The sequence below is a fragment of the Carassius auratus genome, chromosome 45 (genome assembly GCF_003368295.1).
Source record: "Carassius auratus strain Wakin chromosome 45, ASM336829v1, whole genome shotgun sequence".
Classification (NCBI taxonomy): domain Eukaryota; kingdom Metazoa; phylum Chordata; class Actinopteri; order Cypriniformes; family Cyprinidae; genus Carassius; species Carassius auratus.
In genome coordinates this window covers 3,252,809-3,278,216 of record NC_039287.1, presented here as the reverse complement: position 1 = coordinate 3,278,216, position 25,408 = coordinate 3,252,809, and the positions used below count along the sequence as shown (strand labels likewise).

Sequence of the window (25,408 nt, the reverse complement as noted above, 5' to 3'; positions counted from 1 at the left end):
GACATTGTCCTTTGAAGTATCCCTAATAATTTAATTAATGTTAACCAATCTAAATCTAATAATTTAATTTAATTTAAATGAACCTTTTATGCTAGTAACTGTTTGTTGTATGTTTTTATACTTTTGATTATACATTGTTTATATCCCAAAATGTTAATTTATATGTTTTTATATACATTTCATTAATGAATATGAAATTATTTAAAAATATTTTTTAAGCAATTAAAAAACATAAGAGGCTAAAAAAAATGACTGTTCTAAAATATTATTATTGAACATTTTCATTTTGTTTCATTAAGCTTTGGCATTTCTATCACAAATAAACCTGCAAACATGTTTTTTCATTGTAGACATAGATTTCAAGTAATTTTTATATTCCTGTTGCATGTATTTTTAGGTAAATAGCCAGTGAGCATTTGATGAGGATGTGTGACACTCAAAAACAAAATATAAATACACAACAACTGTATGGAAAGACATTGAGTCTGTGAGACCGAAGTTACAGACCCTGTGAAAGGTATAAATAACTTTTATTCTTTTTGAACAAAATGTATTAGTAATAATTGTTTGACACATGAAGGGAATTTATTAAATAATATATTTTCTATTGCCTACTGAGTGAAACTAATATTGTGTGCTTGTCTGTGTCTTGGCCTGCTGAATGAATGAATGAATGGTGGTTGAGAAAGATGCACACTTCATGTTAAGTGAAGGAGACTCCCTATAGGCCCTGCATCTCTTTTATGTGGTCACTGTTGCCATAGGGACAACCTCCGTGGGCCTGCTGGAGGTCATATTAGATGGCTCTTTCTCAGATGTGGTTAGCCACGTCATGACAGAAACACTTAATGTAATCTAGCCATCAAAGAAGAGAATGCTGAATGATTCAGGCTCTATAGTTTCACCTAAAAGACAACAAAATGAAATGACCAGAGTGAATGCTATAGAAAGCACAGTGGGTTTTGTAGTTCCCTCAATGAGCAGGACCATGGGATTATAGTTGTGAGACGAGCTGGAGAGGTTATCATTTGGGATTGTTTTCGGAAAATGCAAGAGAAACACTTCTCAGATGCACTAGGAACAAACAAGAGCAAACTTGTGGTGACAGATAATTCTGAGGATAATGTGGATTTAATATCTAATCCTTCACATGAACTTTATAATATATCTCTGAATAAATCCTGAAAAGAGTTCCTTGGCATGTTCCTCAAGAAGTTACCAAGATGTTTTCTGTCTCTGAGAGCCCAGGTATGTGCAAAGGTTCAAGGGAAGATCTTCCGATGTCCTGCCGCTGGGCCTGCGGATCCTCTGGAGCTCAGACACGGGCAGGTGTGTGGATGCATCTCCAGTGCTGCTGGTGGGTCCTGATAGGACCACCACATTCACTGGCACTCACTCACTATTGGATAGGGGTTATTTTTATGGGTTACTCCCAAAAGCACCTATTAATAAATGACATGGATATATTTAGTATGCATTGAATGTATATATATATCCTGCACATCCTATATCCTGCATATATATCCTATATAAATAAAATACATTAATGTTTTTAGCATTAATGTTCATGTTTGGTTTTGTACAAAAACAGGAGTTTCAGTCCACCAAGTTCAAACAGTTTCCTTTAATTTTTTCAACATTTCATAACATTGCATCACTTTTTCTGTCATGGGTTTTTACTAAAGTGGAACAAAAAGTGTAATTATCAACAAACTTTTTGTTTTATATCATTATACAACACTGTTTACGCGACACTATTGCACACTACCAATGAAAAAAGTGACGTGACTGCAGTTCAGGAGATCTCCAAAGGAATGCAGTCTGCTTCATTTCACTTCTATTACATACATACATTACATACATACAATGTTACATTAGATAGTGGAGTCAGTGGCTCTGCTGAGAGATCAAGGTTTCGTTTTTACTAACCTCCATCATTTAGCAGACACTTTTTTCAGAGCAACTGCACCTACAAGGACAATACCCACCGAAGCAATCTGGGGTTAGCTGCCTTATTCAAGGACAAGAGGTGATGTCCGTCAATAGTCCATTCATTCACTCACTGGAAATGCTCCTCTTTTTTAAAAAGGATATTTCCATTGGCTAGACCTCTTGTTCTTACTCTCTCTCCCCAGAACATTGGATTTGAAACACTGATCTCCCATCACTTAGCCGTGTTGCAAGTTTTGCTTATTAGCTGTAAAAGAGATGCTAGCACACGCTATGCCAGGATAGCAATGTTTATGTTACAGCAAGCAGGCGGTTCCAGGTCAACCAATTCTACAGAAACTGGCGGGTATAGACACTGCAAGAAGTCGATTTTTCATCAATTGACAGCACAGTTCAAGTGCATTGTATACTATGTTATCATGGAAACTTGAAGGAAAAATTCACTGTTAGTTGATTACATGTATAAACAGTGCTGATTTGTCATTTATGATTTTTAGCAATATTTAAAATAACAGTACTCACAGTTGTCACGGACACAGTGGAGATCTTTTTACTTTGCCAACATATCAAATATAATAAGAAATAAAAAAGTTACAATGTCTGTCCATAGGCAAGCTCTGTGAGTGGCAACTCATTTGAGTGCATACATGGAAAACGAAAACTAGAAAAATTACAAAACAGTTTCTCTGATTTACATGCTTGTGGGAGCGAGGAGTGAAATTTGTGAAGGTTGTGTCATTATTAGCCCTTGAATTTCTTCCCAGAATTGTCACCAAAGCAACAACATACTTTCTTGTTTTATTTGACATGATGCATTTGTACTTAATGTGAACCTATGATATTGTTTTAGTAATATCTAGAATCAACAGTTTGACATGCATTGTGTATATACACTGTTAACCACTGGTAACTTTGAAGATATGAAGGGCTGCAACTTCTTTGAAGATTCTAGGGCTTGTTTGATAGACTGTGATACAAAATGAGTAAATAAGCTTTTAATGCATGCTATTGCAATAATCCTGTGTATTGAAAACCAGAGTGGAAGATTGATGTCATTGTCTAAGTGATCATTTGATAAAATCCTTAGTGAATCTGAATATTGGTACAATATTTAGTCACTAAATTACCAAATATTTGTAGATACCTGATTGCTCAAAAGTAAATTATAGACTTTTTGTTCAGAGGAATAGGTGTGCTGGGGTCCAGTGATGGCTAAGTGATGTGGATGAAGGAGATGCCTTGTTTGCTTTTTCACTGCTCAGAAGTAATGGATCACTTGATGATCTGTGGGCAGTCGCTCCAGGCTTTGGCCTTACGCTTTGCTAGGGCAAGCCAGGCAGGCTCGGTAGAAACCTGGGTAGTGTCACCAGGAGGGAAGCGCTTTGTCACATCTTTTGTTGCTGGCGGAGATGGTGTAGAGTCTGTAATTTCAACTGTCCAAAGAAAGAAAGAAAATCACTATAAAGAGTCTAAAGATTGCTATTTTATTTTATTTATTTTTTTTTTTTTTTGTGGTTAGATGTCTCAGTTTTAAAAGCATCACATCTAGATGGGAACCATGTCTAAATCCCACCCTCATGTCAATTGCAGTTCAGCTGGGCCAGGGGAATGTATATGAAAGAAATACATAACAAAGCCTACATAACAATTGAGCATAAGACTGAAAGTTTTTTTTTTTTGTTTTTTTTACCTGTGACTGAGCTGGGCAAGGTATTTGCTTTTTTCAAGTTGTCACGTCGTTCAAAACGGGCCAGGAGTGAGTCTGGTCTCTTATTCTCATCTGCTGTTTGAGGCTTGAGAGGTCTGGAACTTCCATTGCCCTTATCTTCTGTGGGACTGATCATTCCAGCCTTTCAGAGACAAACAGCACCATACTGTAGTTATATGTAGCAAGATTTTGGACCAACAAGAATTCCTAAAGGACAAGGTTACCCAGCACAACACCACCAAAACAAGTGATCAAAAAATTGTTACTTGTTGTGGCTGGTGAAATCTATATGAAAGAAAAAGCTGTTATTGCTTGTTGCATTACACTGCATTTCAGCTGGTTAAAACTCACTGTTATTGTAATTTTATATATAGTGCCAAACTAGCACCTAGTTAATGATAATAAATTTGTATGGCTAAAGACTATATTTATATAGGCCTACATACACTATCTCTGTCCCTAGCCTGTTTCTCAGCCAGCTTAGCTTCTCTCTGGCTCTTCCTTTCCTCTCGGGTTTGCTGATGTTCTCTGAAGCCTTTCTGTTTTTGCAGTGCCAGAGTGATCCAAAGTGGTCCTGTCTCTTTCTCTTGTGTCCGTGAGCTGTCCAGAGAGTGCCTGGCCTGCAGAGAGGGTTTTTCTGTAAAGGAGAAGAGATGCAGAAGGTGTCAAATTGACAAGAAAGATTAAAAAAACATTTTAGAGTATTTTGTTTGGTTCTTCTTCTACTATTCTTCTAGAATAGTATCAATCTCAGTTTTCTGTAGGAAATACCAATGCTCATAAAGCAGGTCTGGAAAATTGTTGAAGTTTTAGGAAAGTTTAGGCTTCAGGCATTTATTCTGTGTATGATTTGTGTGAATCAACACAAATATTCAACTAAATGTTTAAGAAAAATAAGTAAATTCATGCTCTGCATGCATTGCAATAATTCTGAAGATGAACAAATTATAGCTTTACAGTGCTTGAGTATTTCCAACCTTTTTTAATTAGTTCTGTCCTACGGTCTGTTTTTTCTCTCCATGGCATGCTGATGGATGGAAAAAATGACTTCTTTTCTTTAAGCTCCTCCTCTCCTTGTCCATTTTTCTGGGATGGTACAGATCCTGCAACTTCTTCCTTTTGATCACTGCTCTGCTCAGCATCTATCTGTTCTGCTTGCCCTGTCCTTAGTGAAATCATTTCCCCTGAAGTCCTTCTACCAGGTTTAGGGAGAGGAGAGGGTGGAGGTGTGGCACCTTCAGATGGTTTGGGGGAGGTAGCTGGTTTTTGGTAAAATGGAGGCTTGGGGACAAAGTGGTCGGCTTCAGTGCATGCCAAAGGGAGAGTATTTCTGCTAAACTTACTTTGAGATTCTTTACTGGGTGCTGTAGTGGTTTGAAATCCAATAATCTCTAGTTGAGGAGAAACAGGGCTAGACGTTTCAGAGAATGTAGAAGTGTCAGAATCTTGGTCAGTGGAGGTGAGGGGCACTGGGACACCTTCAAAACTGTCTCCTGCACTGTACCTTTTCTTCCTCTTCTCTGCAGATTGTTCATTGTGGAAGCGAAGAGAGTAGTTGGTTCTTCTCAACTTGATTCCAAAAGGTGACGGCCGCTCATCACCACTCTGATCCTTCTGATCCCTTTCATCCTTTGGATCCAAGTCTTCTGATTCTGCCTGACTTGGGGATCCAGTCTCGGACCTCTGTGATTTGGGAGATCCATGTGGTGGACTGGGAACAAGGAAGGAGGGGAGGTCTTTGGCAAACATGCATTCTTCAACACTATCTGCAATGTGGACAACTTTGCTTCCCCTGCTCTGGATCTTGGTACCTAAAGAGGGCAATTCAGATTTTTGTACAGAGGGAATTTCCATAGATGGTGATTCTATTGTCACACCTTCTTTGTCTTCCTGACCAAAACTCTCTGAGCGCCTGTTGGAATCAGTAAACTTCACTCTGGCTGGTATGATGGAAAACTTAGCACTGGCTGACATGGTTTTCATGAGGTTGCTGTGAGAGAATTGCACTGTGTTTAGATCCTCACTTATCGGCCTGCGACTCTGATCCAGGTATTCAGGATATTTTCCATCCTCAGCACCTTTAAAAATTTTGGATCGGATACTTGCCCATTCTGCCAAGACAGCAGCGTTTGATTGGTCTACAGATAAGGAAGACTCATATAAGGATTTGTTTTTTCCAGATTTACGATCTGGTGAAGACCTGCTTTTGGTTGGAGGAGTGCTCATGGCCTTTTTGCCTTCCGAAAGGCCAAGTGGGGACTTGCAGGCTGTGTCCTTGATCTGATCGAGATTGACTGCAGTTCCACAAAGTTGGGCTCCTGTCACAAGAATTGCAGTATGTGGGACATAAAGAGATGAAGATAGAGTTGGTGAATCTGTGCATCCTGGTGAAGAAGCTTTGGCTCCCTCGCTGGTTTCAGCTGTTGATTCACCCTGTTGGCCAGTTGACAGAGTAACAGGAGTGAGGTTGACCTTCTGGAATAGTATCTGCTTCTCGCCTGAAGAGACCTTAAAAGTGAAGGGCCTCTGTCTCTCCTCCATCTCTCTCCATCTCAGTTCCTCTGCTTTTCTTTTCCATTCTGGGTCAGTAGCTCCAGCTTTCTCCTCTTGCTGTTGCCCCTTTCTTTCCTCGTTTTCCTCTAGTCTTTTTCTCTCAGCCTCCTCTTGTCGGCTTCTTTCCTCCGCACGGAGGCGTTGCTCTTCCTCTCTCTGCCGTTTCTCCTCTAACTCTTGAATCTTACGTTGTTCTGCTTCCTCCTCCTCTTTTCTCAGGCTCTCCTCCTGCTCCCTTTCTCTTTCCTCTTTCAGACGAAGATGTTCTGCCTCAAGTTCCTGCTGCCTTCTCTCCTCCTCTGCTCTTCTTCTTTCCTCCTCCTCTTTCCGCATTCTTTCATCCTCTTGCCTCTTTTGCTCTTCCTCGCTTTTTAATCTTTGCTCTTCCTCTTCTCTCCTTCTTTCTTCCTCTTCCTTTTCTTTCCTTGCCTCTTCCTCTTGTTGCATCCTCTCCTCTTCCTCCTTTTGCAGCCTATCCTCCTCCTGTCTGCGCAGCTTTTCTTCTTCTAGCCTCTGCTCCTCAATTCTCCTCTGTTGTTCCTCCATCTTTCTCTCTACCTCTTGTTCCCTTCTCTGAAGCTCAAGGCGTTCTAGCTCCTCCTCATGAAATCGTCGCCTTGTTGATTTCTCAGTGGGTTCATAATCCTCTTTGCTCCAATGGATAATGTTATAGTCCTCTTTTGGCAAATCAAAGACTTCTTCGTCCTTTTGTGTTTCAGATTGCTCTTGCATTTCAGAGAAATCCTCTTCCTGAAACTCCTGAAATATATTAAAGTTACAGAAGTTATTGCTTTTAGAGTTATAATCTAAAAAGTAATTTGTTTAAAATGTACTCATCCACATTTCATTCAAAATCTTTTTTTGTCCATATATGTCTAATGTTGTTTTAGACCACACTGACTTTCATTATATGGACAAACACAGTTCAAACATTCTTCAAAATACTGTCTTCTGTGTTTCACAAGTCATAAGGGTTTGTGAGTAAATTGATGACTGAATTCATTTTTTTTGTGAACTCTTTAACACATCTCCTTACATAAAAACTATTCCAAAAGGCTGTTCACATTTTGAAGAACACCTTTCCCTTTACCTGTGTGAATCTTCTATGTTTGCGTGACACCCTCTGGTTCTTCGGTTTGACAGACAGTTTATGTTTGGCAGCAGTGTTGTCCAAGCGTGGGACAGACTGAGGGACAGCATCTAGATTGATGGACTCAATTGTGCCAGGGGGAGGTGGGCGCTTAGTGCGTGGGGATTTGATTGGAGCTCTGTGATCGACCGTCTCGTGGCTGCCAGCCTAATTATAAAGCAAAAACACAAAAAAATTGTGACTATTAGACAGCAGGATTCTAAAAAAAAACATATTATATATGGGGAATAAGTGTATTGATAATATGACAGTTTTCCCAGTTCCCTGCAGCTTAACTAGAGCATGCTATTAATAGAAAGGTTATCTGTCTTACAACATTACTCTCCGAATTGTTTTTTTTTTTATGTCCATTTAAATGTTCTAATCTAGTATATCAACTTTGACTGACATAGCATTTATTTAGCATTTAAGTTAATAATTTGAAGATTAACTTACATTTTCCTTGGCTTCGGTCTCCGGTGGCTCATTCTCCACCTGAGCGAGAACCCTCAGTGGACTTCGTGGCATCTCTTCTTCATCTGAGCTACCTTCATCTCCCTCACTCTTTCTAAGTGAAGGAAGTCTCTGACCAAATTTGATATTATGTCCAATTTGCCTCTGTCAACAAACCATATAGAGTAAAATGTGTGTTTGTTTGTTTTTGCTGCCTTGTGTACATATGAACAATTATTACTGTTTGATTATTATTATGGATTATACTGTGAATATTCTGACCTGAATGTTCCTAACTTTGTCTGAAACGTTCTCCTGGGACATTGTCTGTCCTGGATATGTCTCCTCTGAGTCCTCTGGGATAAATACACTCTCGTGAGAAAAAGCTCGTGACCCTAGGGTTTTTAACTCCCTGTCAACGCAGATATGAATGTTTTCAGTATACAATCCTAAAAAAATAAATAAATAAACACCTTAATAAATAAAAGCATCTAAAATAAAAGCAATACATTTTGTATACATGAGAAAAGGCAGACCCAGCAGAAATGGTTATAAAGTACCTTAGATACTGATCATTCTCCTCAAAAACTGAGACCACCCCATTGCAAACTCTGTCAGTGGAATGGCTAGGTTTAAGTTCAGATCCCTCAAACCCACGTTCTGCTTCCCTCCTTTTCTTCTTCCCAAGTCGACGCCGGAATGGCTGGATTTTGCCCTGCCGTCGCCGCTCTGGTAAAAAGCGGGGTCGTTGGGGGCAAAGAAAGGTGAAAAATAGTCAACAAGTAGCAATAAACATACAGTATGTTTGACAGTATGTACAAAAATGTGAGCATTTTTAATTGATGTCCATGAAATGGAGTATCAGAACAGGCTATGGAATCAGGTTATACTGGTGGTAAGCCTTTGTTCTGAGACAGGCTTTCATACAGATGACTTGTTTAAACATTCAGTAATGTCGAGGTCCTCTAAAGCCCTATGATCTTGAAAAGGCATCACAGAAAAATAAAATTTTTATATAAAGCTCAGTATCATTAATACAAAGTTGTGACACAGTTGCATGCTTTACACTTATGAAAAGTCTAAATGTCCTTCAATATGCATTTAAGAAAGATAGCAATCCAGCCTCTCAAATGCATAAAACGTGTGATCACAGGGGGATGTTGTAGGTTCCTCGCAATCTACTTAAACATCCCAGCTTGCTCACTGGAGAATTAGGCAGTATTCTTTTTAAAGCAAAAATTATATATATGTATTGTGAAAGTCACTATACATATAATTTAAACTATACTGGGTTGAAGGTGATGAATGCTAAATAAACTTCTTTCTTTCCCAACCTTTACTTATGTTTACAGCATAACCATTGAGGATATAATCATGACCAACACTCGAACACAAAGTTTAAACAACTAATTCCTAATCTGTAAAAAACAACCCAAAACAATCGTAAAGAAAACATTTAAAGAATAATTCTCAACCTACCAATTACAGTGTAAGTCTGCAGGTGCAAAGTGTCTCTGGCATGACTGAATCATACGGTTCCCATGTAATGACGTTTAACCAATGATAAGGCAAGGGACCTTTGGTTTGTAACGAGTGCTCAGGAGAAGTTCCACTTCCAGAGACTAGAAAGTCATTAGGAATCATAAACACTACGGAGATAAGAGTAGCTCAAAAAGCACTGTTTACAGAAAAAATTACACATAAAACATGCCAAATTAATATATACAATACTACTATACAGAGTACATTATCTAACAATAGTTTGTGGTCTGTAAGATTTTTTAATGCAACATTTATTTTATCCAAGATACACAAAAACAGCAATATTGCAACTTAAAATAACTGTTTTCTCTTTTAGATATTTAAAATATAATTTATTCCGTGATGGCAAAGCTGAATTATCACATGATGATTCAGAAAGCATTCTAATATCCTACTGTAATTTGGTTCTCAAGGAACCATTTTTCTTATTAATGGTGAAAACAGTTGCGCTGCTTAAGATTTTTTCAGGAATCTTTGATGAATAGAAAGTTCGCAATTTATCTTAGTGAATTTAGTTAATTACAGCCTGCAGGTCCCTTCTTGGTCCTTCTGAATGGTATTAAAAGCACACTATAAGCAAGAGCAAAACCATCTCCAGACTGTATTTTCTGTATTTCTGCTCAAAACACAACAGCACAATAACAAAGAAAGTAAGGCATTTGGTACCTGCCGTCAGTGACAACCTCTGTTGTTGTTCTAGTGCGAAATTCCTGAAGTTATTACTGTTCCAGAGTTTACTGCTTTACAAGCGTATATGACTGGATTACTTTATGATTTCTCATATTTTGTCTGATCATTTCCCTCTTAAAGCCTCGTCCAAGTCCAAGTCTCTTCCCAGCTGCTACTCCATTTCTCTAGCCCACAATGCAGTGCTGCAGGCGTCCTCAATCACTGAGGCATATGATGTGGGTGGACACCACTCAGCCAGAGAAACAGCCCTTGATGTGTCTCCCTTGTACTCCTCTATACTACAACTACTATACTCAAACATGGCCTTTCTGTTCCTATGTGTGTCGGTACAGCTAAATAAATCAACTCAGACCTGACTGTTCCTCGCACTTCTTCACAAAAGCTAAAAAACACATCCTTCCCACTTTACAACATAAGAATACTCAACCTTGCTCTGCACACTTTTGTCATACAAAGCTTCTCACTTGTGCATCAAAGCCAATAACTTGTTTTTGTCGCAGCAAATGAAATGCCCACCTGAACCTACTTGTTCCCCTCACACTCCAAATTTCAGCATTAGTACATGATTAATTGATATATTTCTCATAAGCAACAAAATAATTGGCACTGTTTCTTTTGTCAGCAGTGTACTTGATTGCGTAACATTGGTATATATCTGTAACAACATAAAGAAACAAGCTTAAAATAGAGCATGCCACGCTTCAGCTGTACCGAGAAAGAATGAAATAAGTCACATGTGAAACATACTAATGTTAATAAGTTAAATGTGGTTATAAAGTTTGAGGGCACAAGGTTCACTCAAAAAGGTGTGTAAACCCTGGACAGCAACAATAACATGTGATTAAATCATATTTAAAGGAATAATTCACACAGAAATGAAAATCATTTACTCACACCCCTGTCGTTTCAAATCTGGAATCCCAGGAACAACAAGGAGAAATTTTGGAGAATGTGATGGTCACTCTGCTTCATGCAATTACATGAATAAGGACTGGGGACAAAAAGTGTGCATAAGCACCATAAAAGTGGTTCATGTGACTTGTGCAATAGTTTCCAAGACTTCTAAAGCTAACAAATCAAAGTTTAAGATAAAAAATGTTGCTATCCATCTCTCATTGTAAGAATGAGGAAATTAGCAATGTCTGAACAGATCTAGTCCAAATCTAGCTGAAGTCCTGAAATACATTGCACAAGTCCTATGAACCATTTTGTGGTGGTTTTTACATCCTTTTTGAAGCTTGAAATCCACTGTACTCCCATCCTCATTCATTGTAATGGCAAGAAAAAAAATCTATACAAATGTATCTTTTGTGCTCCACAGAAGAAGTGATAGTTTTTCAAAGAAATGCGGGTGAGTATTGAAAGAATTGTAATTTTTGACAGAACTATTCCTTTTAAGACGCGCAGAAACACGCAGATACAGCACACAATTCTTAAAGTATTTGTGACCCTTTTTGAAACACCATAGACTGCTGATGCCACAGCAGGCTGTTCAGGAAGATCCTTACTCTGTTTTTGTTTACCTGGGCCTTCAGATACTGTTACCTCTACCCGTGCATCAAGCTTCGCCTCCTTACTGTCCGTCATCATGGTTACGACGGGCTTTGTCTGCAGCAAGAGTAGAGGGGGAATAAGCGTGAACACAGAGGTATTTTTCTCATTGATGTGTTTGTGTGTGCAACAATAACAAGAAAATGGAAGGAGAAGATGACAATAATAGGAAATAGAAAAGCTTACGGAGATCACGAGACACTTGTATTGCTTTTTTTCTTGGTTGTTAAACTCTTTCACTAAATATTTTTTTCCCCCAAATGCTTGATCTCCATTTTTATTTTCATCAAAGTCTTTTTGAACTTGTACACAGTCTTCTTTTAGTCCTGGGTTTATTCCTTGCCATCACTCGGTTACGAATAACAGGACCATCTCTTTCGGTTTTCTCAGTGAAGAATGATATTCCTCATCTTGCAGTCCTGTCAAAACCTTATATTAAGGGAACTGTACACTTTACTACACACAAGTCTGGATATATGCACAGCTATAATGCTTTTTGGTTATAATGTAATAATGTACTGCTGCCATGATCAATAAAAATTTACACACCTCTGTAACTGACTGGTTCATATAGATGTGATATTGTGTAATGCCTACCAGATATACAAGTATTGCAACTTAAATATTCAATCTCCATTTTATTGATTTATTTAGTAGCCCTATAAATGGGCTAATATACAATCATCTGGTCATTATTGATAAATAAATCTCCTCAGGATAACATAAGATCCTAACAACCTTGTTGTTTTTTGTTTATAATTAGTTTTTTTATATAATGATGAGCTAACTTTATGAACAATGTATCTGTCACACATGGTGAATGTAACAGTCCAATAAAGGCAAAGAAGAAGAGTTCAATAATGTTTAATAAGCCAACGATCAGGGTACAATCCACATTAACCACATTAAACAAAGACTAGACTGGACAAACACTGGGGGCCAAACAAATATAGATGAGAGTAAGAAACTGCAGTGAGGGGAGGAGTGAAATAAGTGCAGTCAAGTCGTACAGTTCTGACCTCTCAAAGTAGAACAGATACCTCTCAAAGGCAATATCGCATTATTCACTCTCATGCGCTGTGTTGTGATATCATTTCTGTTCTGTTGTCCATTCAAAAGACTTATCATCCATATTTACTTTAATACAAACACGTATTTTAGTATTTTCCAGAAATATGAAAACAATTACATATCTCACACAGAAAGCGCATCTAGAAGTCATAGTGTTTGGGAATATTCATACATGATTTAAACACAATCACATGATATCAGCAGAACAATGGCAACCAGAACCAAGCCAAGGTTATGGCCCCAGGTGTAGATGCAGGAGCCATGGATGACGCCTGGGCAGAGGATCCTGGGGGTGCAAGCGCCTGCGATGAGGAGCCTGGACCGTGGTGGAGCTGGATGGTCAACCACTGACCAAGGTTAAGCAGGATGGAGAAGGGAGCCCAGTGGAGTCGTTGGGATAAGGGGCCATGGTGGAGACAAGGAAGCTAGGAGCCCAGGCGGAGACAGGGGAACCTCACACCAAGGTAGAGCTGATGGAAGGAAGCCCTGATGTGGACCCACACAGGCAGATGCAGTCTGAGGGTGTGCATTGGGGATGACTGACAGCAGAGGAGTGGAGATTGAGTGCTTGGCTGTGGTGAGAGACGGAGATGTGTAAGTGCTAGACAAAGGCTGTACAGAAATGGTGATGAGGTCCATAAGATCCAACAGCAGGACAGTCCCGAATAGATGTAGATGATCTTGAGGCTGGATGGTAATAACATAAGCTGCAGCTGGCATAGAGTTAACAGAAAGACAGATAGGTGATGAGACATGAACTGAAAAGCCAGATACAAGGCAGAGGTGGTATAGGGAGGCTGGGTGGTAGTTTAAGAGGCTTCAAGAGAATTCAGTACTGGACTAAACCAGTGAGACGGCTTGGTGCTGGGAGGAACTAGCGAGGGATCAAAAGGCTTAGGGCTGGAAAGAACAAGTGAGAAATAAAAACAAGCAAAACTGGACACGGACAAAGAATGGTAAAGAGAATTCAAAGAAATCAGCTGCAGCTCACCCTCATCAGCGGAGATGTGGGCATGGCTTTTCTCTTTTCCCTTGTCTTTCATGAAAACTTACTCCGATGTTGTGGTCACTTTGCACACCTAGTTCACTCCAGGTGTGTGTCTGTGTTGACTACTGTCTATGTGCACTTGTAGGGTAAAATGCAGAGCACAAATTCCGAATATGGGTCACCATATTTGGCCACACGTCAGTTCATTTTCACTTTCAGACTTATTGGTGGGCGTGGGCACCGGGGTGATGGTTTCCTCAGGCTCTTCGGTCACACCTCCATGTCTGAGGTGGGCTCGTGCTGAGTGCTCAGACTCTGTGCTGTGCTGGTATGATGGCTGGCTCAGGAGTGAGGCTGGTGAGTTCCTCATCTAGGTAACAAGGGGTCAGCGGCGAGTTGTTATTTACCAGCACCCACTCCACATAGGTGACTAGGCTCTCTTGAGGACCGTCACCGGACAGTTTTGCCTTAACGGCGGTGTTTAGTCCCACATGGTAGAACGTGGTGAGGCAGTTATCCAGGTAGTGTGTTTGGTTGGCAAGGTCCAAAAAGTCTCTTGTGTGGTCCTCAAGAGAGCGCTCCCCCTGATCCAGCAGTAGGATGAGGAGAGCAGGATCATCCATTGTGCAAAAAAACCAAAACAAATAATAATAATAATTGCCACTGTTAATCTGTTGATCCTGTCTTCTGTCATGTGTGGTCCATGTAACAATCCAATAAAGACAAAGAAGAAGAGTTCAAAAATATTTAATAAGCCAACTATCAGGGTTCAATCCACATTAAACACGGATGAGACCGGACAAACACAGGGTTTAAATAAGATGGAGGACAAACGAGATTAACAATGACAGGTGAGAGGGATAACTAATCAGACACAAGGGAAAACTTGGTAAAACAAGGAAGACTAAACTGTACTGTATTGTCATGATGAAACGTTCAGTGTAGGTGAGCTGCATTACACTCAGGAATGAAATGGTGGCTAACAGTGGGTGTCCACTCACACGGAGCGAGTGTTTTCATTTTATTTCTATGAAAGTTCTCGATCAGCTCTGCTCCAGTGGACATGCATCATAACAACAAACACTCCAGCATTAATTTTGATCATGGCTTGTCTTGAAAAACAATTAGACGTTCTCATAGGAGAAGTCGCACTGCAGGGGACTGGGCTTCAAATCTTCTGACACTGCCAGAACATCGAGGTAAAATATGATCACAGTGGTCATTAATCGGCTGTCAGTGAACATGTCAAACTAACGACCAATTACTACAGATTTTAGCCTTGGATTATATGAATTTTCAAAATTTGTCACAGACGACCAAAAATTTGCCAAAATCACACAGTGTGAGCCAGGCTTAGGAAAGTGACAGTGTGAACAATACTTCCAATTTATATACAGTTCTATATAGACAAGAATGTCATTAGCGCTTTGAAAAAATTACTCTACAAACCGAAAAACAATGTATTGCCTTTTCAAACTAGGTTGTGGCAGCATTGTTATTGTTTACTTAAAGTAAAACTAAAAATCATCGATCAAAAAACTAAACATGAAATTTACTGAAATAACTCTTGAGTTCAAGTACTAAGATGACTAAGTAATAAAATAAAAAGTACAACTGAAATAAAATAATATATAAATTTATTGTACGTGTCTGTGTAGGTATTTGTATGTTAGTTTGTAACTGCAAAGCATTGTGTCTGTGAAGAGCATCACAATTGTTTGTAGTGTGCAATCTACCTCCATATAGGTACAGTAGAGTTCATTATCACATCAGATCTGTGCTTGCTCAGCAGTCTAAATTAATAGCTATTTAAGAAGCCCTTTTTCTACCCTCTTATGTTCATGGAAGCCCATATTTATTACTGCAAAACAGCATTTTAGAAAAAGCAAAAATGTGAATTGTTTTGTTAACAGATTACCAAAGAATCAATTCAAATTCTCATGCATAATATCATTTGGTCAGTCAGTCTTAGTTAAGCTTTTTTTCCCCACCAAATTAGTTTTTTTTTTTTTGTTCTATATTGCTGCTGGGATTTTTACATGCGTTCATAATGAATGTCAGGACAGAAAATGCAAATATTTAAAATATCGCTGGTTATCAAAACACATTGCCTCTAAACCTACATTCCTTTTGGCAGACAAAAACCTTTTGGCAGCACAGTGTTGCACTAACTGTTAAACACAGCAAACAGTAAACGATTACAGTCTTACATCATCCTTACTGTGTTGTTTCTTTCTATGAGAAGACAGTGTCCTCTAATGGCACACAGGGTCATCCTGAAAGTCTCTCTGTCTGAACAGACTCAGCTGTGACAAAAAAAAAAAAAAAGCTTGTCTGTTTTTAATTATGGGCCAGATGTGTTTGTGCACATGCATCTGCGACACAAGTGTGCACGTGGTCAAAACTGCGTGCGTATTTGTCATGTTCTGGTTCACGTGTACATATTAGTGAATGATCTTGCTTGTGTTGTGTGCATAATAGCTCCAGACAAAATACTGATGGCAAAAGCACAAGTCGCAGCCACATTCATTGCAGCAGTACAATGTAAATACAAACAGAAGACAAACAGAAAAGGCAGAAGCAGAGCTAAGTTAGCTGCTAAGTATAGCTCTAGCTGTTACAGTGCTGATTTAACCCACTGCTGATGTTTAATGGTACAGACTGAACTCAATACAAAGCTATATCACTAAGAGTAGCTTCAACCATTATTACAAACATTTCTAGACCAGACCTGCCTCTGTTTGACCAAAGCAGTGAGCTATAAAATAGGCTGTAAGTGGATTCCTGGAATGGTGCCCCTGTAATTCCTGAACCTAAAAGCTATGTGAGTCATTATTATAAGAAATAATAGATGGCATAATGACCCTCATAAATGGACTGAAAAACCATGATTGCACACCCAATGAGTATTCTTAGATACTGCAAATACAATTAATCAACGATGAGGAAGGGCTAGCGATCTGTTGCAGTGGCTTATAGCTAAAGTTAGTGACTAAGTCACATACAATACTGTTTAAATGTTTGTGGTCAATACAATCAGCACCAAATCAGCATAATTAGAATGATTTCTGAAGAATCATGTGACACTGACGACTGGAGAAATGACTGCTAAAAATTCAACTTTTTTTCAAAAATGCCATTTTTAGCATATTGTTGCCTTCTGTGTTGATTCTCATGCACAGCTAATGGAAATTAACATGTGTGGTTATTGCTATGACAACAGCATCATTTAGGTTGGTTCTGATGTAGCATTTTATCTACACAGTACTAAAGGCTCAGCAGAGCTGCATCAGATACTAAGGGATGATACTATAGGATGATGTTTAGAGTGGGCATATTTAAACAAAGATGGGCTACGTTGCCATGATTCTAGCCTAAATACGCAACAGGACTCGGAGCTGTCAGTAATGCCTGCACATTAAGCAAATCACATGTAACACATAAGTATCAGTGGTGAAATGTTCTTGTTTTGCACAAAGAGCCATGTACTACTATGATAGCAAGTTAGCTCACTCGTACAATAGGTCGTCTTGAAAGAACAGCTAGAAATCGCTGAAGCAAAATGGAATGGCTGACCGCACAGCGTATAGCAAAACTTGTCTAGCTGCCTGTGCTTACTGAGAACAAAAGCACACTTTTACCTAGAACAGCCACGCAGCTGGAAAGAGCTCCACACCACTGAAGGAAAACCTTAGGGAACATGGATTCAACCTTCTGCTCCTTGATTTACAAAGCTCTGTTGCTGCTCCTTGGTGCTTTAGGGGAAAATATAACAAAACCATTGAATCACAACTTATACAGCTCTATTAAAAGTGTACTAATAACATGCCATATCTTAAAAGTCTTCATTGAAGTATGAAGGCTTATAAATCTAATTGTGTTGGTTCTGGATGAAGGATGGTTATGGAGATCAGATGAACACAGATCTTTCATCAGTAGCCCATAAGATCTCGTTGGATGTCAGGTTTGCCTTTCAAAGCATGACTTCAGCATTATAAACCAGGCAATTCTGATCCAAACATTACTCTTATGAAATGAAACCTGTGTAACTTGCAGTAATATAAATAGGAACTAGGGCTAATTGTCACACTTTTTACTTAAGTGTAGATTGATTTTTCATAGTCAATTCCTGTATGTACACCTTGAATAATATTACCCAGGAAAGACATATTGCCACACTTTGTGGGTTAAGTTGTCACATTGGAAACAAAATATACATGTAAAATGCCTTGCCCTGACATGTATCATTTTAGAAAAACTGAATTAAAAAATGTCTAGAACATTAACAGTTAACAGTTTTTTTTTAAATTTAAGAGTTTGAATCCAACACTCAAAAAACTGCTAACAAACAAGTTCAGTGAGATATATAGATGCTGTGTCAATTTCCCCATGTGACAACAAGTCCCAGTCTCTGTTATAATATGACATATATATGAAGTATAAAATATATATGACCAGGGGCACCGGACTGGGGGTAAAACCAGTACTGATTACCAGGGCCCCAAAGGAAGAGAGGGCCCTTGAAAAGTCTGGAATATATATTTTCAAGGGGGTGGGGGTGGGGGGGCATTAGGACTGCCCATGCATATAGGGCCCAGGATCAGGATCTTGTGCAGCGCCCCTGTATATGACAAATAAAAAATGTAAACCATTTTAAACCACAACTGCTCCACCAAATAGACATTTTATTCAACTACTTTGACGCAGTACTCACTGTGCAGTCACAGACATGAGTAAGTCAACCCTTGTCTCTTTTTCTGTCATTTATCTAGGATTGGGGAAAAAACTGTGCAGAAGGTTGGGTGTGTGAAAATGTAAGATGCTAGTCTAGTTAAAAAACAAAACAAAACAATGATTCTGTAATGCATAAAGGTAGAATTTCCTTTTGGTCTATTACCCTAATGTTTACACATCTAGGTTCTGTAATGTTTTGTAATGTTTTTGAAAGAAGTCACTTATGCTCATCAAGGTGGCATTTATTGGATCAAAAATACAATAATATTGGGAAACATAATTCCTTGCTGAAAAAGTGTTTCCTTAAAAAAAGAATCAAGATCTACTGACCCCAAATGTTTAAATAGCATATATATAAAGCTAAAAAGAACAAAGATATATATAGGAGGTCTGAAAAAACTATAAAAGAAGGAAAAATACAGGGAAAGTATTTATAGAGTAAACATGCATGATGCAGTTACATGTGTACCTACACACACAAACATGACCTTAGCCACTGACTGTTAAACTAAAATTGTACAAAATAAACAAATTATATACAAAAAGCTTAATTTAATACACATATATATTTTACATTAATATAAACAAACAAAAAGCTATTGGTCCTTGGTTCTAACACACTGGTATCATTGAATGTGCATATTTATTTTCATTACAAAGCATAAAATAAGAAAGACAATGATTCTTTGAGGATGTGGGGCTGGCAAGAGATAATGGCAGATTCATGAACGGAGAGGCCTGCTTTGTTTAACGCTATCGTGCCACATGCATTACACAAAAAAAGGCTTTATCGCATTTATGTTCAAAGGAGTATGCAAGAATAAGGCTGGTTGTCGATTTATCTGGGTAAGAGGCTAGTACGTATACATGTATGAACGTGTGGCTGATCCACTTGCCTGCTGTACTGTGGAGCTACGCTATGACCTAGAGTCTGTGTCACATTGCACAGTTGCACAGAGAACTCAAGAATGCTTGAGAATGCATGAGGATGAGTATATCTGTGATGAATGATGAATTCTCAAACATCTCCATTACTGAATACAGCGTGAAAATTAATGGTATGCATATTCATACTGCCGTACATTTTTGTGTGTTCCTCGTGGGATTTTTGTTTGCATGATCTCCTGTGTGAGAGCTTAGTGGCCTATTCCTGAGATGTGTTTACACATGAAGACAATCCTAGAATGTGTTTGAGAGAGAAGAAAGTGGGTGATGATGGTGAGGTAGTGTGCTGGTTCATACTGCTGTCTCTGTTGCCTCTCACAGAATGCCACTTTGTTCATTGGCCATGCAGCTTACCGGGGAAGGAAGGACAGACATGCATTGATTCTTTTAAACTGCCCAACACATACAAAGACTGTGACTGTAAGCTTGTTTGTCAGCGTATGTGAGGATGCGTGTGTGTATTGTGTTAATACAATTTCATAGAACAAGGGCCTCCATTAACAGAATAAAGACGGGTTTGATGATCAATAATGGCAGAAACTGCTACCTGTCTCCAGTGTCACAAATCAACTGTTCTATTAAGGAGCAATTTGAAGTATACATGCTTATTTTCTAACCATATAAAACATGGCACATCATGCATTTCAGTTGAATCTATTACTTAACATTCTCAATCAGAACAGGAATGGCTATAACTTATAAAGTTTAATTAACATAAAATACAAAATTATGTGTAAGTAATGCATATTATTACATTACGGTAATATCTAAAAAAGTAATTTTAGTTTAGTTGGCATGATGAATGGTCCCAGTTTATATTACGTTTCTTTACTAAACAAATTCAGTGTTCAGTGAGTTAGTAGCAGGAGTACTTGTTTGAACAATAAAAGATGGGGGCAGGATGAAATGTGTATTTATTGGGAAACAGTCATTATTGCGTCAGTGGTGTGGGAATTATACGCTGCAGCTTCAACAATGCTATTTTCAATGGTTTGTTTTCTGTTCTAAAAATAAATTCATTATCTTGATGGTGTTTCTAGTACTTGTGAACATCAGATTCAGAAACGCCTGCACTGGAAGGCTGAGTCTTTCTTGGATGTGTTAATCTCCAGAGACTGTAGTGACTCACTCTGCCAGTGAATATCAGCGTTTAATAAAAACTCTCACAGAACAGACACAGAAGGGAATCAAGAGGAATCAGATTAAGTCTGAAAACATTACCTTCCTAGATCTGTAGAAGAACAGGCCAAGATGAGCAGCCCACTCCAATAAAAGACTTGGTCTCCAGTGATCTCTAACTATAGAATATGAATCCAGAGAATTACTTTATAGTCTCAGTTTTGACTGATAGGTTGGAAATTTGATTTCCAGTTTGTCATTAATAATTTCTCAACATGATAGTGCAGTGTGGGCACCTAAAAATAACGAATGCAGATTTTGCTATGAGGAACCTCCATCCATCCATCCATCCATCCATCCATCTATCCTAACTTATTAATGAACCTATTATCACCTATTAGCATAACTGAGGTGTTAAAGGTAATCACTGAAAGATATGACACATCAGTGGTATTTCATAAGTATTTACGTAAAGTATTAAATAATAATTTTAGCAGTATGCTAAAAATAGAAAAAACAATTGCAACATGTCCATGGTCAACCAATTACAGGATAAAAACTATCACTTGTTTTGCTTATAAAGAGCCTAGTGTACAAGACCAGCACCAAACCAGCACTAACTAGTCTGGACCAGCAAATTCAGTTTTGTTAATGCATTGTCATTGTATAAAGGAGGTCAACGTTTAGTGTACTCAAGGACCGACCTGTGTTCTGGTCAGATATATTCTGCACAAGATGACTTTGTGGTTTAGGTGAAATTAGAGCTACTTTAATTTTGAAATTATTGCTGTGGATCAGCAGCTATTGTATGATAGTGCACCGTTAGCATATACAGAACTAAAGCTAAAACGTCTTACTTACAGCATACAGTGTTGCTGAATAAAATGAGAGGAGGAACTGGATTGAACCAGGTAATGTAATTACAACACATTGCCCGACAGACACACATTTGCTAATTGTGTCCTGTCACAGTCTCTCTGTCAAACACACATATGCACACAGTTGCTCTTGCTTTACTCAGAACAAACAGTTGTGAATACAGAAAGCATCTGCGTGTCAGAGCATTGCACTCATCCATTAGAATCGGATAAATGTGGCCTTTGTTTTGTCAGTCTGTCTATATTCTAACCCCTCCATTCTTGTGTCCAGATCTTCATATCTCCCTCTTTTGGTACAGAAACTTGTGCAGTGTCATTGTTTGGTCTGTAGTATTCTGTACTGATTGTGTTCTGTAGTTTTGAGTGCATGTCTCCTGCTCCACCAAACCACACAGGGTGAGTTCACACTTGGTAGGCTTGGTTCGATTTTGGCTGTTGTTCCACAGTCAAACAAAATCTGGTGCAGTTTGCCTGTTTCCATACATGCATTCAGTTACATTGAAAAGTAAGTGAATATGTATTTCTCAGTCAATATCAGTTCAGATGAAACACATATTACTTCATGTGTTGTTTTTAAGTGCACATCTCTGCTTATGAAAGATAATTTTCTAATGATACCAAAGTGCAGATTGTGTTACCTTATACCTGAGGGTAATGTTACTCTATAAGTGCCTTTTAAGAAACTGTTTGTTATTCTCTTTCAATGACAATCTATTAACATCTGCAGCTTAGAGCAATATGAATTTGTCTAGGGATCAATGGAGGGTTCTTTATTAGTATTGTCTATCTGTATCGTACTAGTAGAGGGCAATGTTATAGCACATAAAGTTTTAGGGCCAATATCTGTCACGTCAAATCTGTGAGCATACTAATGTGGGTTTAATTAGGTCATACTGTGGTGGAAAATAATATCCTATGAAGTCCATCATGCTTAAGGCACAGCCACTGTTGCCTAAAGATATGTAACCTTATTCAGATTTTACTGAGGGATCGTCTGTCGCACCAACAACAGCACATACACTCCAGTCAAACACACAAGGCCTTTCCCCTTCACTGGTCAACTTGTATCGATGCATTACTTTTTATGGATTAATATTAATTGGCCTTTCATTATTTACAGTAGTAGGAAGCCTTAGGAGCAGTTTCTCTGGTTTCCTCTACCTGAACGCACAAATCTCCAGGGTGTTTAAGGGGAACATGCCCCCGAACCGAAGTCAACATTGGGAACTTCTTACCTATCTTAAAAACTAACATTTTTAGACTTCAAATTTCAAGCCTAAAAATTTACATTTCTAAAAAGGAGTAAGATAGCTTGTGTGTCTAACTATATATCTGTGTATTTAAAGTATCTTAAACATTTCTCCTTGTTTCTTCACACTGTTTTATATGCTAATCCAGTGTGTTATTTGTGTAATATTTTGTTAGATAGTTAGACTTTTCAGTGAGGATGCATGACCTTTAATTGTAGTTAATTTTATTTAATAACCAAGTTTTCATGGGGAAATAAAATTATGGTTTTGTCCCCAAGTCATTTTGGGTTTTCAACCATTAATAGGAATACATAAAATTCTATTGATGGCCAGTATTAGACGTTTTCTGTCAATATGGGATTCAATTGTGCATGTTCATTTCCACTTTACCCATTGGGATCCAAGCAATTCATAATGAAATTACAGCGATTACAGCTAAGACTGCTAAATGTCATCTGTCTGTACACCTACTGAAAATCCATCCATCCATTCTTGAGTTATATGAAGTGTACAGTGAGGAAAAATCCCAACATTATATAGTGAGTGTAAGGTTTATGTGTACGTTGTTGATGCTATCATGCTCACATCACTGAGCTTTCAACATTATAAGAGCAATGTTAGATATGCACCTCATGCATTCACAGCACCACATTGGGGTGTTTATACAGAGTGTACAAGATAGCAAATACAAACAAAGAAACAAAACTGAAATTCAATTTAGTTAGGCATTACATCATCGTTACATCATGAAAAAAGAAGAAAAAATAGGCCAGACACTATCTATTTAAATCATTCCATGAGCACTGACATCTCTCTTGCTTTAATTACTGACACCAAAGCGTATAAGTGATGTATATTTGGCTTATCTAAATGGCGAGTAGCCCTCCATGTCCTTTGCAGGAACGGGCAAAATTTATAGATGGCATATTTTGCCACAAAAGCATGCACTGTGGTAGGTATGCATCGAAAGAGAAAACGACACTAAAGCTCAGGGTCCCATCTATTGCCTGCGCCAGTTCTCGTAAGCGCATTATGAATGACTGACGACTCATGATTCAAATAGTAGACATTTCATCCATAGCATCACTTCATCAAAACGACTGTCATTCATAAACAAGCTAATAAAAGGCAGCATGGGTGCAGACTGATGTGATGATGCAAACGCATAGACGGCGTTTTCTACACAGACTTATTTTTATCATGCATTTCAACGCGAAATGCAGCCCGAGACAGCTTCATGCCTCCCCAGCTGTGCACACATCTGTGAAGAATGGTGGATTTTGGAAGATGGACTATATGACAAGGTCAGTATCACCGACAAAGCTATGCAGTTCAAACAAATGTTAGATCTTTGCTTACCTCTCCAGCGTGTGTGACGGCACGGGGATCAGTTCCTATGTCTGCTTTATTGTGTCTGGCGTCAAGTCGCAGCACGCGAGCTGACCTCTTTGTGTATGTGTGTGTGGGTGGGTGTGTGTGTGCGTGCGGAAGTGTGTGTTGCTGATGCTGCGAGCGCTCGCTCTCCTCCTCGCAACGGTTCCGTACGCATTCGGTGCTGCTTCCCAGCTGCACGTGAACAGGGGGTGACAGAGGATGATCACACAATAAAAACAGCCTAAAAACAGCCCATTCTGCCCTAACATTTCAGTTTCTAAATATACACCATTTGAATTTAATAAATGCTGCACAAGCCTCTTAATGCATGTCACAGACTGAAAGAATTACAGATATTGAAAGAACTGGACTCTGTAGTTTTTGCTAATAAAGAAGACCGTATACGGCACTTCTAAAAAACATAATAATATTAAATAATATATTTTAGCTTCCAGACATAGACTCTAAAGAAGACAAATTAACTAGCCTATAACATGTTTATAATAGCATTCTGCAGTTTTGACGTTTTAAAATGCACGAGCTTTAAAACAGGTGCATTCTGATTGGCTCTCATGGTTTTTATCTTTCATCAGCAGACAACTTCTATTTATATGAATTGTATATTAGTAGTCTGTTATACAAATTTGAATACTGTTATAAAACAGTAGATTCACAATTCAATCCATGAGAGTTTCATCTTACCTTTCGGCCAAAATGACAACAGCTGCACCAAATATTCCATATTTTTGACCCAGGACCAGTGGCTGGGGTATATTTGTAGCAATATACAAAAATACATATTATGGGTCAAAGTTATAGAAATTTCCTTAAAAAAATTAAGTAAAGATCATGCTCCATGAAGTTATTAGTAATTAGTATTAGTAATAGGCATTGCTAAGAACTTCATTTGGACAACTTTAAAAGCGATTTTCTCAATATTTAGTTTTTTTTTTTTTTTTTTTTTTTTTTTTTTTTGCATCCTCAGATTCCAGATTTTCAAATAACGTTAGATCGTATCTCTGACAAATATTGTCTTACCCTAATAAACCATACAACAATGGAAAGGTTATTTATTCAGCGTTCAGATTATGTTTAAATCTACATTTCGAAAAAAACACCCTTATTGTGGGCCAGGGTCACATGTTTTCACCGTTTTGTTTTTCTTCCATGATCTCCATATTCTCACTGTCTCACACTAATAGCCCATAAAAGGTAGGAACATGATAGGTAAAAATTGATAGCCTGAATGCACTCTAAGTGGCTTTGGATAAAAGCGTCTGCTAAATGCATGAATTTAATTTAATTTAATTTAAAAGCCTGATGTAACGTTACCAAATACAAAGCAAAAAAAAAACGTTTCAATATTACAATAAGAAATAGGTGTTCTTTTGTTTCATATTTATGGACTTGAAGGGAAAATTCTTATTTACTTTTACATACATTATGATTCTAACACTTTAATATTAACGTTAC

The 25,408-nt window shown here is 38.2% G+C and overlaps 1 protein-coding gene across 5 annotated transcripts; it reads right to left on the bottom strand.

The window, feature by feature from the left end:
• Nucleotides 1–1,604: 1,604 nt before the first annotated feature.
• Nucleotides 1,605–24,126, bottom strand: LOC113062923 (uncharacterized protein KIAA1211 homolog). 5 transcript variants are annotated; one of them, XM_026233008.1, is made up of 10 exons: nt 10,002–15,206; nt 9,273–9,415; nt 8,354–8,522; nt 8,076–8,205; nt 7,797–7,958; nt 7,302–7,508; nt 4,636–6,970; nt 4,105–4,295; nt 3,641–3,800; nt 1,605–3,383 (listed from the first exon to the last, which is right to left on the bottom strand). In XM_026233008.1, the coding sequence occupies exons 4-10, from the start codon at nt 8,115–8,117 to the stop codon at nt 3,223–3,225; spliced, it is 3,258 nt and encodes a 1,085-aa protein (XP_026088793.1). In that variant the 5' UTR covers nt 8,118–8,205; nt 8,354–8,522; nt 9,273–9,415; nt 10,002–15,206; the 3' UTR covers nt 1,605–3,222. The 5 variants fall into 5 exon arrangements, with proteins under 5 accessions (XP_026088793.1, XP_026088794.1, XP_026088792.1 ...); XM_026233009.1 differs by lacking the exons at nt 9,273–9,415; nt 10,002–15,206 and adding an exon at nt 23,921–24,126 and having other exon boundaries at nt 8,076–8,242; XM_026233007.1 differs by lacking the exons at nt 9,273–9,415; nt 10,002–15,206 and adding an exon at nt 23,921–24,126.
• Nucleotides 24,127–25,408: the final 1,282 nt, after the last annotated feature.

What these genes read in the sequence shown, in the direction of transcription:
- LOC113062923 (XM_026233011.1), bottom strand. Translation starts at nt 11,615, where the DNA reads ATGATGACGGACAGTAAGGAGGCGAAGCTTGATGCACGGGTAGAGGTA. An exon ending in GAGAATGATCAGTATCTAAG is followed by an intron (nt 8,206 to 8,353) that starts GTACTTTATAAC and finishes CTGCGTTGACAG; the next exon opens with GGAGTTAAAAACCCTAGGGT. An exon ending in GACAGAACTAATTAAAAAAG is followed by an intron (nt 4,296 to 4,635) that starts GTTGGAAATACT and finishes TCTCCTTTACAG; the next exon opens with AAAAACCCTCTCTGCAGGCC.